The 15,130-nt window shown below is 36.1% G+C and overlaps 1 protein-coding gene across 10 annotated transcripts in view; it reads left to right on the top strand.

Moving 5' to 3' along the window:
* Positions 1-11,732, top strand: part of BCLAF1 (BCL2 associated transcription factor 1) — a 32,581-nt gene extending 20,849 nt beyond the window's left edge. For 3 of the 10 annotated variants that reach the window (XM_006123850.5, XM_089777266.1, XM_089777267.1), the window contains 6 exons: positions 1,865-1,970; positions 2,858-2,942; positions 3,613-3,788; positions 4,904-5,084; positions 8,062-8,208; positions 10,171-10,519. In XM_006123850.5, coding sequence (XP_006123912.2) covers positions 1,865-1,970; positions 2,858-2,942; positions 3,613-3,788; positions 4,904-5,084; positions 8,062-8,208; positions 10,171-10,410 — 935 coding nt within the window. In that variant the 3' untranslated portion in view covers positions 10,411-10,519. The other 7 variants (XM_075924248.2, XM_075924243.2, XR_012902684.2 and 4 more) reach the window with 6 other exon arrangements.
* Positions 11,733-15,130: the final 3,398 nt, after the last annotated feature.

Below are 15,130 nucleotides of genomic sequence, written 5' to 3'. Positions count from 1 at the left end.
TTGATGTGTAAGGGATTTAGAGCTTGATCCTACGCTTATTGAAGTCAATGGTAAAGCTCCCGTTGACTTAACATGGCCCAGGGTTGGAGCCTAAATGGGGGCAGTGTTTCTAAATCACTCACATTTTGATGACTGAATAAACCACTTTCTCTCTAAGGCTATGTCTATACTGCAGCTTTCTTCCGTAAAAGCTTATGCAAATGAAGTGCTGAGTACAATATCACGGGGCTTTATTTGCATAATTAATTAGCAGACTTTTTTTGTGCAAGAGGCTTTTGTGCAAAAAGAAGCTCTGTAGATGGCTCCTTTTTGCACCAAAAAACCCTCTTGTGCAAGAGCCATTCTTCCTCATTTTTTCAGGAAGAACGGCTCTTGTGCAAGAGGGGGTTTTTGCACAAAAAGGAGCCATCTACCCAGTTCCTTTTTACCCAAAAGCCTCTTGTGTAAAGTAAAAATGGCTGCTAATTAATTATGCAAATGAAGTGCGGTGATCTTCTGCTTTGCGATTTATTTGCATAAGCTTTTGCGGAAGAAGGCTGCTGTGTAGATGTAGTCTAAATGTGGTATGTGAAATCTAGCATTTGGCTGGGAAATGTAACTGATAATCAACCAGTCTGTGGCCCAGTTATTTGTATACATATCATATTTTTGTTTCTAAACCAAACTTTTAACTTCAAAATCACTTTTTTGTGATCAGATTTTAGTAACTTTTTTTAAAGAACTGAAGATATGTTTCATTGGTATGCTGCAACTGGTCTGAACAGCTCTCTATTAATATTGAGCTGAAAATGCCCAGTGATGTTTTCTTTTTCATTGTAACTAGGTCCTGGAATGTGTTTTGAAATGGCAAAATCCATGTTACAAAAGTAAAATAGCTGTTGAAAGATACAGATGCAAAAACAGGCAAAGTTGAACCTTCTGTCTTCCTGGCAAAAATGGCATAAAAACTGAGTTGCTAGCTCAAATTCCTGGGTTTGATGGAATTATGATTGAGGCACTACCCTTGTAGTGGCCATTTCAAGTTTTAATGATTGGTTATGAGACATGTGCTGGATGTTGGGCGGTAAGTTGATACAGATGTATGTTGACCTGTTAAGCAGATAGCTTGCTTCATATGTAACATTTCATAGTTCATGACTCTTTACGTCTTTCTATTATACATTTAAGAACATTTGTTGATCTGGTCTTTAAAAATTCAGTGTTGCTATTATTTACTTTAAAAGTCTCCAAAAGCGCGCCCCCCCCCTCCCCCAGAAAAAAAGTTAGAGAAGCTGTCAGGTTTGCCAAGATGCCAGATGTTTAAATGATTATATTCAGCAGTAGGTCTGTTAATTGACTTAGATAATTTTATCTCTGTTTCTAAAGGAAAAGTTGCACTCTTAAGAAAAACTTTGTTTAATAAGTTTACATGTAATTCTTGATGCATAAATTGTTTAACTGTTCTGTCAAAACTAAGTTAAAATTAGATTATTAAGAAATGTTGTTGCTTGCAGTTACTGACTCAAAATAACTGCATCTACTTCTCTGTAAAGTGTAAAGAAAGACTCCTAAACAGCTGCTCCTTTTCCTCCATCAGAGGGAAGTGTGTCAGGGAAGAATGTGACTTTGGTCAGTTTATGGTGCTTGAATTGTTTGTGGTAGTAGAAGGGCATACCTGTGAGAGAGATAGTAGTAGTGCTGTGCACTGCTATCATCTGCTTGTTGAGGTTACAAGAAGGGTAAGAGTGGGGGAAAAGTCTCTAACAGATTTGTCTCTTCTGGTAAATATTTCTTTTTGCTTGCTATGTACCTTTGTCAGGAATGAAAATATCTATTTAAATGGAACTTAACTAATTAGACAGAATTTTTCCTCTATAACCAACAGAACAATACTTCAAGTCAGCTGGAATGACCCTAAATGAGAGGTTCACAGCCTATCAAAAACCTGCCGAAGAGCATTGCACCCGACAAAAGAGCCCAGAAATACACAGGTATTTCACAGTTGCATTACTAGACACTGCTAATTTCAGTGAAGCAATAAATCATATTTCTTATAAGACCTCCTGGTTAGGTGTCTCTTATTTCTGAATGCTTCCCTTGAGAGAGGCATGAACTGATCTGAGCACTGGACTAAGTGCCTGGAACCTCTGGATTCTAATCCTAACTCCTCCATCTGTGGCTTTGTGGCAAGTCTGGCTCAGTATATTAGTTGAGTTATACTTTCCTGCCTCGTGTAGTATTGAGGCTTAAATACTTTGAAGGTGGAAAAACCCTCTCGTGTGAGCTAGTTCATGCTGTGATGTGACTTGATCATTAACTTTTTCCTAATTTACAGCATTTTGAAAATAAAAACCTGAGATGTGTTAGCACCTGAAAGGTAAGAAAAGGTAGGGCATATGTATATCCTTGCTCATCATTAGAATTAGTTACAAAAGGCTGTATGCCTTATCTTGAGTATGTTACATGTGAGGTTAAATATATTCTCTCTCGTCAATATTCTGCATCAAAGAAATGTTTTTCTGAGCTTTATTTATTTTTTCTTCCAAAATGTTGTCCTTGAGTGCTGTTTAGCATGAGGTATTGATGAGTCAATCACTTTTATAGAGATCTTGAAATACATAACCCATTAAAGTTTTTACATCTTTGAAAATGTCCTAATTGCACATGTGTATGATTAATGTATTTCATTGGGCAAAACTCAGATTTCTCATTATCTGATTAAAGTGCTCTAGGGATCTATCTATTACTGTAAATAGGTTATACTGCTGAACAATAAGAGGCGCTCTTGATTTCTTCGTTTATCCGAAAGGCACACCGGAAGCCATAAATAATCCCCGGCATCTATGGCTAGAAACTTTTTTTTTTGTTTTATATTTAGGAGGATTGACATCTCTCCAACTGCCCTGAGGAAGCATACCCGTTTAGCAGGTGAAGAGAGAGTCTTTAAAGAAGAAAGTCAAAAAGTAGGTTCCGATTTAATATTGGTATTCTAGATTTTATAAAATGTTTCCTTTTGAGTTTTAAACATCAAAGTGGAATATTTTTCTTCAAGTTTTGATTTGTATTTGTAGTCCAAAGAGAACTTGGACCTACATTATTTCTCCTCTCTGGCCTTGGACAAAATAGGTTAGCAACTTCTTAATTGGATTCCAGGATGTTTTCTTCCAATTTTCCTGATTTTTTTGGGGGGGGAGGGGAGGCATCATTTAGCTGATCCCACCACTAGAAATCAAGAAAACAGCTCACTTTGCAGATCTTGTAGCTGAAATAATTAGGTGTTCGTACTGTCCTAATACACTTCAGAATAAATTGCACTAAATAATAGTCCCACCCACACAAACCTGGCAGTTTGCTTGTAAAAATAGATCTCTGTGGTGATTTACCGAAACACCTTCATAGAAGCTAAATTCCTAGATGATATAAAAATCATCATGCGAAGACATATTAAAGTTAAACAAATTTGAGAGAAACCTCTGTCACTAACAATAAACTAAATGTTCAGAAAAGTATTGAAACTAGCCAAATATTATTACTCCTTTAGAAATTTGGAAATAATGTAAATGAGGGGCCACCTTCTATCTTTTGGATTTTTCTTTTTTAAAATCCTGTCCCTGAAATCTGTTCCTTTTACAGGGAGATAAAAAATTAAGATGCGATTCTGCGGATCTTCGTCACGACATTGACCGTCGTCGAAAAGAACGAAGTAAAGAACGAGGGGACTCTAAAGGTTCCAGGGAAAGCAGTGGATCAAGAAAGCAGGAGAAAACTCCAAAAGATTACAAGGATTACAAATCTTACAAAGATGACAGGTAAATATTTAAATTTTCTAAATAGGTTTTTAGCTTCTAATTAGCCTTTTGTAATTGTAAGCTTAATTGCTTTCAATTTTCACTGTGTAATTGAACATTTAAATTTAAACAATTAAAATTATTTGTTTTACAGCAAAAATGTATTTGTCTTTTACACGGCTTATGGTGGATGAGGACAAAAACTTTGGAATAGCAAGCTAACACTGAAAAAAAAAATGACAAATTAATCTGTCCTATTATCCAGGCTACATCAGGAGGTTGGACTTCAATGCAGTACATTTCTGTAAACAGTTTGTGTAAGAACTTTGGTTCGTTATGCTTGATTCCGCACTTTTTCAACTCATAACACCCAGAGTATGAGAATTTTTACTGATGTCTAGGTTTAACATGGGTGAGAAGGGAATTTATTTTTCTAAAGCCAGTGGGCTATTTTTAATGAAAAATGTTAGTTTTTAAATTGTAATGTTTCAGTGAATAATTTATTTGTGGTAAGAGAGACTTCAGGTATGACCTTTTGGGTATTGTATTAAAATATTGTAAATTGGGCCAAAATAATGCCAATACGGGATTACTGAATATAGAGTCTTGCATTTAGTTTTTTTCTCTTGCTTTACACTGGGTATATGGATTTTACTTGTGCTTCATTTTTTTCCCATTTCCTTTCTGCCTCTGGTGTCCCTATTGTCATCCACTGGCTAGTTTAGTATCCACAAAGGAATGCCCAGCATATATCTACTATTCTCAACAATATGTGGAAACTCAATTAAGTTGATTTGAAACTTTTGCTCTAAGGGTTTTCCTCCCTTCTTCTTTCCCTTTTGCTACTCCCAAAATGGCAGTTAAATAGGCCACTCTTCATTGAATCAAAAACCAGAGAAGTAATTTTGCAGTCTGCTGGTTTCCAACTAAGTAGCAATAGTATTTGCACAATAGATTTTAAAGATATGGAAGGAGGATGAAAAATGAAATTATATTCCACCTTTAAAAATCTGAAATACATGATTTATAACCGGAGGGGAAGATAGCTTTTGCATAATCGGAGACCTCCTTTAGTGTAGCATACTACAGGGTATCTGTTTAAAACAGCACAATGTATTTTTATTTTTATTTTTCAGTAAGCAAAAAAGAGAGCAAGACCGTTCTCGATCTTCCTCATCTTCTTCCCCATCTTCTGCCTCATCCAGTTCACGAGAAGAAAAGGATTGCAAGAAGGAGAGAGAAGAAGAGTTCAAAACCCACCATGAGCAGAAAGAATATTCAAGTTTTGCAGGAGTCAGCAGACCAAGAGGCACTTTTGTAAGTCATTCTCTGCTCCTTCCCAAATGTTCATTACTGTGCTGTTCTTACCTGAAAGCAGCTTTGGGTAATTGGTATGACTTTAGGATCCATTTCCCCATGATTGATATGCAGTGTTTTATTTTAGAAATATTATGTTGACGTATGCAGACACTATTGTGTGCTGTTCAGAATTGCTTGGATCTGAATGTTTTGTTTACTCAGACCAGCTAAAAACGAAAGTAAACTTACAACATTTTATCAAGTTGTAGTGCATTCTTTGTTAATTATTCAGAATATCAAGTTTTCAAACCTGTTTATATTATGGACCACAGTAGAAGTGAAAAATCTTTTTAAGACAACTCTCCTTCCAAGAGTTTCCTCACAGCAACAATAGCAGTGGGTTACATAGAAGTGTCTTAGGAGGACAGTATGGGTGTGTCTAGACTACAGGGTTTTTTAAAAAAATTGCCTGTGTCTAGATTGCTGCCACATTCTTTCAAAAGTAAATCGAAAGAATGCTGTAGTTTTTTTCGACTGTGGAAAACCTTGTTTTACGAGGAATAACACCTTTTTTCAAAAGTGCTCTTTCAAAAAAAAGGTGCTATGTAATGTAAACGGTGCTTTTTTTCGAAAGAGAGCATCCAGACTGCCTAGATGCTCTTTCAAAAAGTGTCTTGCTTTTTTGAAAGTACTGGTTGTAGTCTAGACGCGTTTTTTTCCAAAGTATCTTTCAAAAAAGCCTCTCGAAAAAGGCTTTCAGTCTAGAATTAGCCTTAGAGACAAGTAAAGAAACCAAACAAACTTGTTAATGCTGTGGGTACAGCTTCTTGGTTACTTTTACTACTTTGGATGTGTGCAACTGGTTTCTTTTATTTGGGACGGGATTTTAATATCAATTTAATAATAGTAAATTTTGCTTTTTGTTGCCAATGTTTCCAATTTTTGCAAGTCACTTTGCAGTTTGGGTCTACCCTATAGTAATTGCTATCCCTTTGATTTTGTTATCTAGAAAATCATACATGGCTTAATTTATACACTCAACAGAGCCATGACGCGGTTGTGCTGGGGAAATCAGGGCTACTTGCTGTTGTTTTAGTGTTTCTCTGAGTATGTTGGATTGGCTGCAGTAAGCAGCAAAGCTAACTAGTTGAAAGCTGAAAGGTGGTTAGCATTGTGATTTGGAAGGGTGTGGGGACCACAGTCCAGACAATGTTTTAAAAATCACTAATTAATAAAAAGGATGCAAACAACATATTGATATAGTTAGCTGATTCTAAACTGGTAAATGTGAAAACCAAGAAAAAAGGTAAAAGAGGCCTCTGGTGATTAGGATCATAGGCAGGAAGTAAACAGTTTAGGAGCTGTAAGTTTGAACATTACAAGCTATATCTTGGTGAAAAATTCTAAACATACAGATGGAAGGAATATCCTGGGGGAAGGGATAGCTCAGTGGTTTGAGCATTGGCCTGCTAAACCTAGGGTTGTGAGTTCAATCCCCGTGGAGGCCATTTAGGGATTTGGGGCAAAAATTTGTCAGGGATGGTACTTGGTCCTGCATCCTGCTGTGAAGGCAGGGGACTGGACTCAATGACCTTTCAAGGTCCCTTCCAGTTCTAGGAGATAGGCAATCTCCTATAATTTAATTTATCCTTTGAAGGGAATAACTAAACTATATTGATGACTCCTTCATGTGACACTGAATCATTTATGCTGAAAGAGACAATAGATTAGACATAAGTAAACCAAGTTATATGGCTACAAAAAAGGCCAGTGCAAATTTCAGCTGAATATAAAGTGGCATCAGTCTGTTGCCATTATGTCTTTTCTATACAATTTTGGTGTGCTGCACATGCAACCCGATTCAGTTCTGGGAACCTCTTTGTTAAAAAAGTGAAGTTCAGAGAACAACAAAAGTATTCACAGGACTGATAAGGTTGATTTATATGGAAAGAATAACAAAGGTAAATATGTATATTGCGCTGTACAATTACTAAAAAAGGACATACTTCCTCAAGTACTTGGTGAATAGGAATTTAGCATGATACAAAGGTATATAGCTACAAATAATGGTACAAAACTGAAAGGGAAGATTAGGGCTGAAAATAATTAAAGTCTTGCTGTTAGAAAGATTAGATTGTGGAAGAGTTTCTTAATAAAATTTGTAGGTTCTTCAAAGATTGATAATCTGAAAACTAAATTGGACAAATGTACTGGAAGAAACATTGCAATTTATGTTATTTAGGCAAATGATGTGCTGCTAATTGAATGTCTCACTACACAATCATCAGAAGTCAGATGTGTCAAAGAACTTTCATGATACTTTGGGCTTAGATGATAGTATCATTCTGTTTCTCTAATGTCAAATGCTATTTCCTTCCTCACAGTGACAGTGTCCCCTGTCACAGTCTTAATTTTGCAATGAAGAGAATTCATAGGATATTGGAGGCCAAAGTATTGCATAAACTTATGCATTCACGCTAATATTTATTCCAGATTATCTTTCTAAAAACCTCCACTACTTGTACAATCTTCTTTAATACTATATCCAACACTTTTTTCAAATTATCCTTCTCAAATGTCTCCATTTTAGTTTTTCTTTTTAGTGTGTGGGTTTGTCTTGTGAATCCTCCTCTGGTCTGTTTAGTCTATTTCAATTCAGAGATAATTAGGTAAGAAACTGTCTGTGTTTTATGTTCTTTTCTGCATTCTTTCCTTCTTTTTGGTCAATAAGTTCCCTTAATTTTACATTTATTGGTAAATGTATACTAAAAATCCCATGAACATATTAGAATGCATTTCAGCTGAAGAGAGGATCGTTAGCTCAAAGTGAACATGTGAATTACATGTGAATTTTTAAACTGCAGTTTTATGTTTATGTATCTTTTAATTGAGGAAAGATACAGAAATAACATTTTGGTTAATACAGTTGAACTTGAATATTTGCTTTGTGACTATTTATATATTGATTAAATATAAAATACTTTTGGTTAATCAGTTTCGAATTAGGGGCAGAGGAAGAGCCAGAGGAGTTTTTGCTGGAACAAATGCTGGTCCCAGCAACTCAAATACTACTTTTCAAAAGAGACCGAAGGAAGAAGAGTGGGATCCTGAATATACCCCAAAAAGCAAGAAATACTTCTTGGTGGGTGTTGGAAAACTTACCTACATATAATGCATGCATCTTTTATAAAAGCATATTTTATAACTGATGTCTGTGTGCATGCTGTTTCCATGTTGGTAGCAGTCAATTATTTTAGCTTATTACCATGACAGCATCAGAGTCCTAGTTGGTCCAGTGCCTGCTTCTCTTACATCCTTCTACAGTGGAGTGGTGGGCAACAGTAGCAGGTCAATTCAGAGAGGACACCTCCCCACCCCCCACTCCTACTTTTTTCATATCTTTGGGGTGGAGGAGGAAGAAGAGTGACAACCTACCACACGCAACTTAAAATGTTCACACATAGACACGCACAAACTTGAGCGTTTTCCTCCAGTGGATGTAAAGCCGTGCTCAACTGTGCCTGGGAGTCCTGCAAAAGTGGTATGTCATGAGCAGAGCAATATGGGAAGGGTGTGGTGCACATGAATTGCCTTTGATAGCAGTAGCCTTGCTGCTCTCAATTAGTGAGAAGCATGAAATTACTTCGACATCTGTTAAATATTACTTTTGCATACTGGTATCAAAAGAAGGGTATAAAAGGTCATTGAACAAGGTATTTCTTACTTAGCTTGTTGACTATGCAGCCTCTCTTCTTGTCATGCTCCTTAATCTCTCTTTTTATTGAGTGGCTTATCAAATGATCGTAGAATACTAATACTATAGTATTAAATGGTAAAAATTAAAGGTTAATTCGGTTAAGTGATATTAGTTAGCGAATTACTGTAGAGTAATCAAAAGCTTTATACAGGGATATCTCCACCAATAGTTCTGTAAGGAACTGTAATGGGCTTAAGAAAGAGGAACTGTAATGTTGTTTCTTCACCACAGAAAGCTAATTGGGAGTATTTCTTTTGGGATCCTTAGCATATTTTAACTGTTTCTTCCTCGTAGAAGAGATTAACTGTTTTTATATATAAAACCTAGGGCTTTTGCTCTGCTTTCAGCTCATACAAGTAAACGTATATTTCCCTAGTTCCCCCCACTTCCAATCCAAATGTTTTTGAAATTTGTACATGTTCCCCCTTCCAAAAATTTGTTTACAAAACATTAATTTTTAGTAAGGTTCAGAGAGTTACAAAGTGAAGGTTTACCTGTAAACATTTTCTAGTCAGACAGATAACAGATGTTCTGTCATCCTCAATAGTTGCACTAAATTCCTAAGACTTTTTCAAATGTCACAAATGCAGAATAGGGAAAACTGCATTTAAATCACATTTGAAGTGTGATTTTTATTTTTAAACTGCACAATAAAATAGGTTATCGGAGTGCTACATATGTCATCAGTTTTGCTTAAAGAAATCACTTTGGCCTTTCTAGAATTATGAAATAGGATTTTTGTGACTAAAATCAACAAAAATACAAGTTTGCAGTAACAGAGAGGCTACAGGAATGTGCCTATTAATTAGTCAGTTTCTGCTTTTCAATTGTATGGAAGTTATTGAGGTGTCTCCCCCCCCCCCCCCCCTTTCCTCACACATTCTGCATCAGATAGCATGTGAAAGGCATTACTTCCAACAGTGGCAGAAGATTGTGAAAATAGATTGGCAAGGTTTAAAGCTTGTAAATTTCATTAAATAAAAGGTGGGCAATAAATTTCCAAATAATTGGAAATTTGCATAGTTCTATCTAGGAAAAGATGTCTCAGATATGACTCTTCACAAATAAAGCCTTCAACATTTCTAAAACCATATTGCAAATGTTTGCTTACAGTAACATTAGAAATTTGAGGACATACCTTATCAATTATAAAATAGTAGTTTACACTCACAGCTTAAACTATAATATATTCCCTGGAAAACTTACGTACAGATTATATACAAAAGCACACTTGATGGTGCATTGAACTTAAGGTGCCTACATGTTACAGTAATTGCTGCATTACAAATGATCAAGAATGTTGTTCATTTAACTCATCCCTGTTCTCTTTGACCTATGTTACTATAGCATGATGACAGAGATGATGGTGTGGATTATTGGGCCAAAAGAGGAAGAGGCCGTGGCACTTTCCAGCGTGGCAGAGGGCGGTTTAACTTCAAAAAATCAGGTAGCAGTCCAAAGTGGACACATGACAAATACCAAGGGGATGGGCTTGTGGAAGAAGAAGAAGAAACAATGGAAAATAATGAAGAAAAGGACAGACGCAAAGAAGAAAAGGTAGAACACTCTGGCTTGTTGCTGAATTGAAGAACAGATTTCCTTCCTCACCATACCCTAAGTGATAAAATTGACAAAAGCTTCATTTAAAAAATTCATATTGATGCAATAATGAACAAATGGGGGCAACTCATCCATATTTCCTTTATTTTTACAGGAGTAATATGAAGAAAAATTCCATCTGAAAAAGCAGCCCTTGCACCACCCACACATCATTTTTAATATTTTTGTCGTCAAATGAATGTAAGCATTTTACTTAAATTTTACTGTTTAAAAGTAGTTTAGAGATTGTTTTTTGTTTTAAGCCTTTAGAAATCTTGATATAGTAAACAATATGTTGACGATCGTACAGATAGAAAGTAAAAAGATATTTGTAATTATCAACTTTTAAGAACTTTTACTGTCTGTTATATACAGTGTAATTCTGCTCTGTCTAAAAGATATGGTCAAGTACAACTCAAAAGTTTTGATTCTTCCCCATGACGCTGTGTTTTATTCTGAAGTAAACTTATAGCTCTGCATACCTGAAATCTTGGAAGAGCATTTTTTTTTATAAATTAGTACTACTTGGTTTCAATCACAATGGGGTTAGTGTTTTCCTTAAATGTACTGAATTAGGGCAAAATCTGTTTTGTTTTGCCATTCATCCAAAAGTAGTGTTAAAGATTGGTGCCTTAAGCCAGTCTGTTTTATAAAAGAACTTTTCACGGTGAACAGACTGAAATGAAATGTACATGAGAATAGCTTGCTTAAAGCAATCTTAACCATAGTTTGATGGGAACAGTACTACAAGACTAAGGGAGTTCACTTCCTAATTTAATAATTGCAGAAAACTTGCTATGGATCATATTTGAGAGCTAAAGTATTTCAGTAACCCTTAAAGTGAATGTGGATGGAGATGTATACAAACCTGTATTAACATTGTCATACATTCACATTTCTAGACCACCCCCACGATGGGAGCTTTCTTCTGAACAGATCTAAATCTGACAAGTATAGTTGTAGCATAAAAGGTGCTACGTTTCTCCGTCCTTATACCGCTACTGGGGAAATGCCTCAACTGTTTGTTCAACAGCCCAAAAGTAGTTTGACTTCTATACACTGTAACCGGAAGATTTGTCCTACATTCCAAATGCATGTTCCATTTTTGCATATGACAGAACAAGGTAAACCACTAGCGGGTAAATAGTTATCTTTAAGAAAATTTGTTTAGTATATTTCAGACTTTGCATGCAGAATGTATGAAGTCTTAAAACTTTTCAAGCACAGTGAGTTACATGAAATGACAATCTCAAGACTTTGTTCCAATTCATAAAATTGCCATTTCAATTTCTTTGTGGGCTTTCTCTTCAGGTGCATATTCTGGGAAGTGTGAATTCTCTATCACGTTTACAGTCTCAGATGGAATAAAAACCTAAACGTTTTAAAATTTGTGACTTACTACTCTGATAAATCTTACAGAAACTTGAACGTTTTAGCATATAATGAGCTGATACAGGTTAAAGTTCCAAAATACATTCCCTATCAATATTTGAAAAACATCCTGCAGAACTAAATTTCCAAATGAAACTTGCAATTAGATTTAAGATCACGAACACCTGAAAACAGTAATCAGTTGTCTCGCACTTTTGTTGCAGCAATAACAGAAGCTAAGGACTAAAAGTCATGCACCTTTAAAAATCTTATTACTACTAGGTTAAGGATGCAAGTTAAAATACTGTGGTGTATATTAAAAGCATTTTATTAAAGTAAAGCAAGTTGTTAACACTGAAATGTAGAAGTGGAACTAGCAATAAAGTATTAAACAGAAGCTTTCAAACCATTTCCAGCTATGTTGTTTATAACATAGCCTAATTCCATAAATAACAGGGCTTGAAAAGTCTCCTGCAAATCTACAAATCAGAAGCTAGCAGTAAAATCATGGTCAAAAGAAGGCCAGTAAAAGCTTGATTTGTGTCAAGGGTCACCTGTGTCTTTTTCCTAAGATACTACAATAGTACACACTTAGTAATATAAAAGTCTGTTTATACAAGTGTTTTAACTGTGTAAACCAGTAGTTTCTGGAGAGCTTGGTAGTAGGATATACAACCCCTACAGCAACTTAAAGATGATCTAGAGCTAGTGTGGAAAGATCTCAATTCTGTGACATGGGTGGAAATATGCCTCAGCATAGAATCTAGCTCTCTAATTTATTAAGAGAACTTTCCATCTGGAAAGGACAATCCTCTCCCTCCTTATACACCCAGTTGTGTGGATGTTTATAGTGAAACTTTTTAGCTTTATTCCCTTCTTAGTGGGACTTATTTATATTGGCTAAGAATACCCTGTTAAGACTCTTAAGAACATCAAGTGTAATGGAGATGGGGAGGTAAGTTTGAAAACATCAGATCATGCTGTCATTTATTTATGCGTCACGTTAATTGTTTCAGAAGCAGTATAGTTTCAGATGGCTTAAATTTCATAACTAGAAATGACAAACATCAAATGCTACCGAACACTGGCTTATCATCAAGTATGCACATCCATGCTCTAGAGTAATGAGCATCTTCAATTTTCCTTCTGTTCAGAAATCTAGGAGTAAAAATTAACTGCCATCTTTCCCACCCGCACATTCACAATCTCTGACTTAATTGTTTGAATTCAAAGGTGGTTGATAAGATAAATACAGATGCATTTCCATAGGACATTTTACCTTGAAAATAGTGTGCACGGAGAAGCTATGTAGTAAACTGAATTAACATGAAGACACTTCTTTTGCAATTGGAGCCAGGAAAAAACTTTTCCAGAAACAGATACATGTAAGTGATCAGATAAGACACTTAAGCTGTATAATACACCAGGACTTCTCAAACTGAAACTGAGTATACATAATAGCATGAATTCTAAAGATTGTCAAGTTAATGCTCTCATACTGTACATCACTGTGCCCTGTAATATTATACCCTATTGGAACACTACATAGTGCTTATTATACATGTTCTTACAATAGTCCCTCTCCACAAGATCATCTCTGCTCCATTTGTCATCTTATGGTCAGTAATGGTAATAAAAGCATAGATATGTAGTATTTAAGTCTGCTAATGTAAATAGGGAGAGTTGAGGGAGGGGGGGAAAAGGGTGGCTCTGCTTCACGCATAATTGTACAAATGCTAAACTTTCAATTTGTTGACACTTTTTTGGAAGGAAGTAGTGGAAGGAGTGTTAGTTCAGTAAATATTTGAACCAGTAGAGTAACTAAAAGATTGGACATTCTACTCCATTTCTGCTTTAATTTTTCATGCAACCCTTACCTCTATTTAGAAGATCTGATTTTGTTCTTATTACTTAAGAGATGACTGAGATGTAAAACTGATTACTCTGACTTCCAACTAAGCTTCTTCACACAGACTTTGGTATGCTTAAGTAGAGGGAATGAGGAGGAATGGAAAAATAACAATCAAACTCAAATATTCAGAGACTAGTATCCCAGAGTTCACCCTGACTGCAATTAATGTGCATCAAAAGTACATCTAGACTGTGCTACTATTTTGGGATGCTGGAATATACTGAAATAGCAACGCTGTATCTTTAAACAAGCCTGCTATTTGTCAGAATAGTGCCTTATTTTGAAATTTGGCATGGTCTACACGGCGCCAAATTTCAAAATAAGATCTTTTGACCTAGACTTGGAATAAGCTACGCAATTTGTGTAGCGCAAATTGCGTAGCTTATGCCAACAGAAGGATGCTGTCTAGATGCACCCTAAAACTCGAAGGAAGCTAGAAATAAGTCAGTGGGGTAGACTTGGACTTATATGGAAAAAATTATGAATACTTGTATTAAGGGTCATCTCTAGCTGCACACCCAGCTGCCCCCTTCACCACTTCTCCCTCCCTCATTAAACCCTTTCCCCCAACCCTTCCCAGCCCCCCTCCTTTCTCAAGCAATGCAGACCAGAGGTGTAGCCAGGGGCAAGGGTCCCCCCTCCATATTTACTGGCAGCGGTGGAATCTGCTTGTACTACAACAAATCCAAGTAATTTGGTCCAGCAACCTAGGTAGGCACTTGATAGTATTTGTATTGCAGTAGTACCTAGATGACTCAGCTGAAAGTGGGCTTGCTTGATGCTTTATATCCATAACATGAGAATGTCTGCCTAAAAGGATTTAACAACTCTAATAGACAAGATTAGAGAGGGTCTTATTCCCATTTACAGAGAGGAAACAGAGGCACAATTAGTGACTTGCCTGAGGTTGCAAAGGAAGTCTGGAAAAGGTAGGAATTGAATTCAGGCTGTCTTGGTATCTCAATTTGAAATTCAGCTTGTTTCAGGAGTCAGACTGCAGAAATAAAGTTATGATTGACTAAGGCTATGTTTACGCAGCAGATTTAGTTTTGGAATAACTGATGTTGCCTACACTGTCAGCATTTATTTTGAAATAATGTCAAGCTGGAGGACTTCTTACTTTGACTCATGTAACCCTCATTTTACGAGGACTAAGGGAAGTTAAAACGAAGAATGATCTTTCTTCGACTTCCTACTGTGTAGACAATTCCAGAAGCTGAAACAAGGTATTTTGACTTGTTACGCAAGTGTCGTAGCTCATATTGCATAGCTCATTCTGACTTCAGCCCTGCTATGCAGACATGCCCTAACTGACCAGTAACAGGCTGCAAGATGAGGTATTTAATAATTATTTAATCTACTTATATTGAGAGTTCATGCAAGAAAGAGGTTGTGAGAAATTTCTGGACCTCAACGGGTGTCCTC

Source organism: Pelodiscus sinensis, chromosome 3 (assembly GCF_052426305.1).
Source record: "Pelodiscus sinensis isolate ZL-2025 chromosome 3, ASM5242630v1, whole genome shotgun sequence".
Classification (NCBI taxonomy): domain Eukaryota; kingdom Metazoa; phylum Chordata; order Testudines; family Trionychidae; genus Pelodiscus; species Pelodiscus sinensis.
The sequence above is the reverse complement of the archived record's forward strand: the minus strand, read 5'-3'. Positions and strand labels throughout refer to the sequence as shown.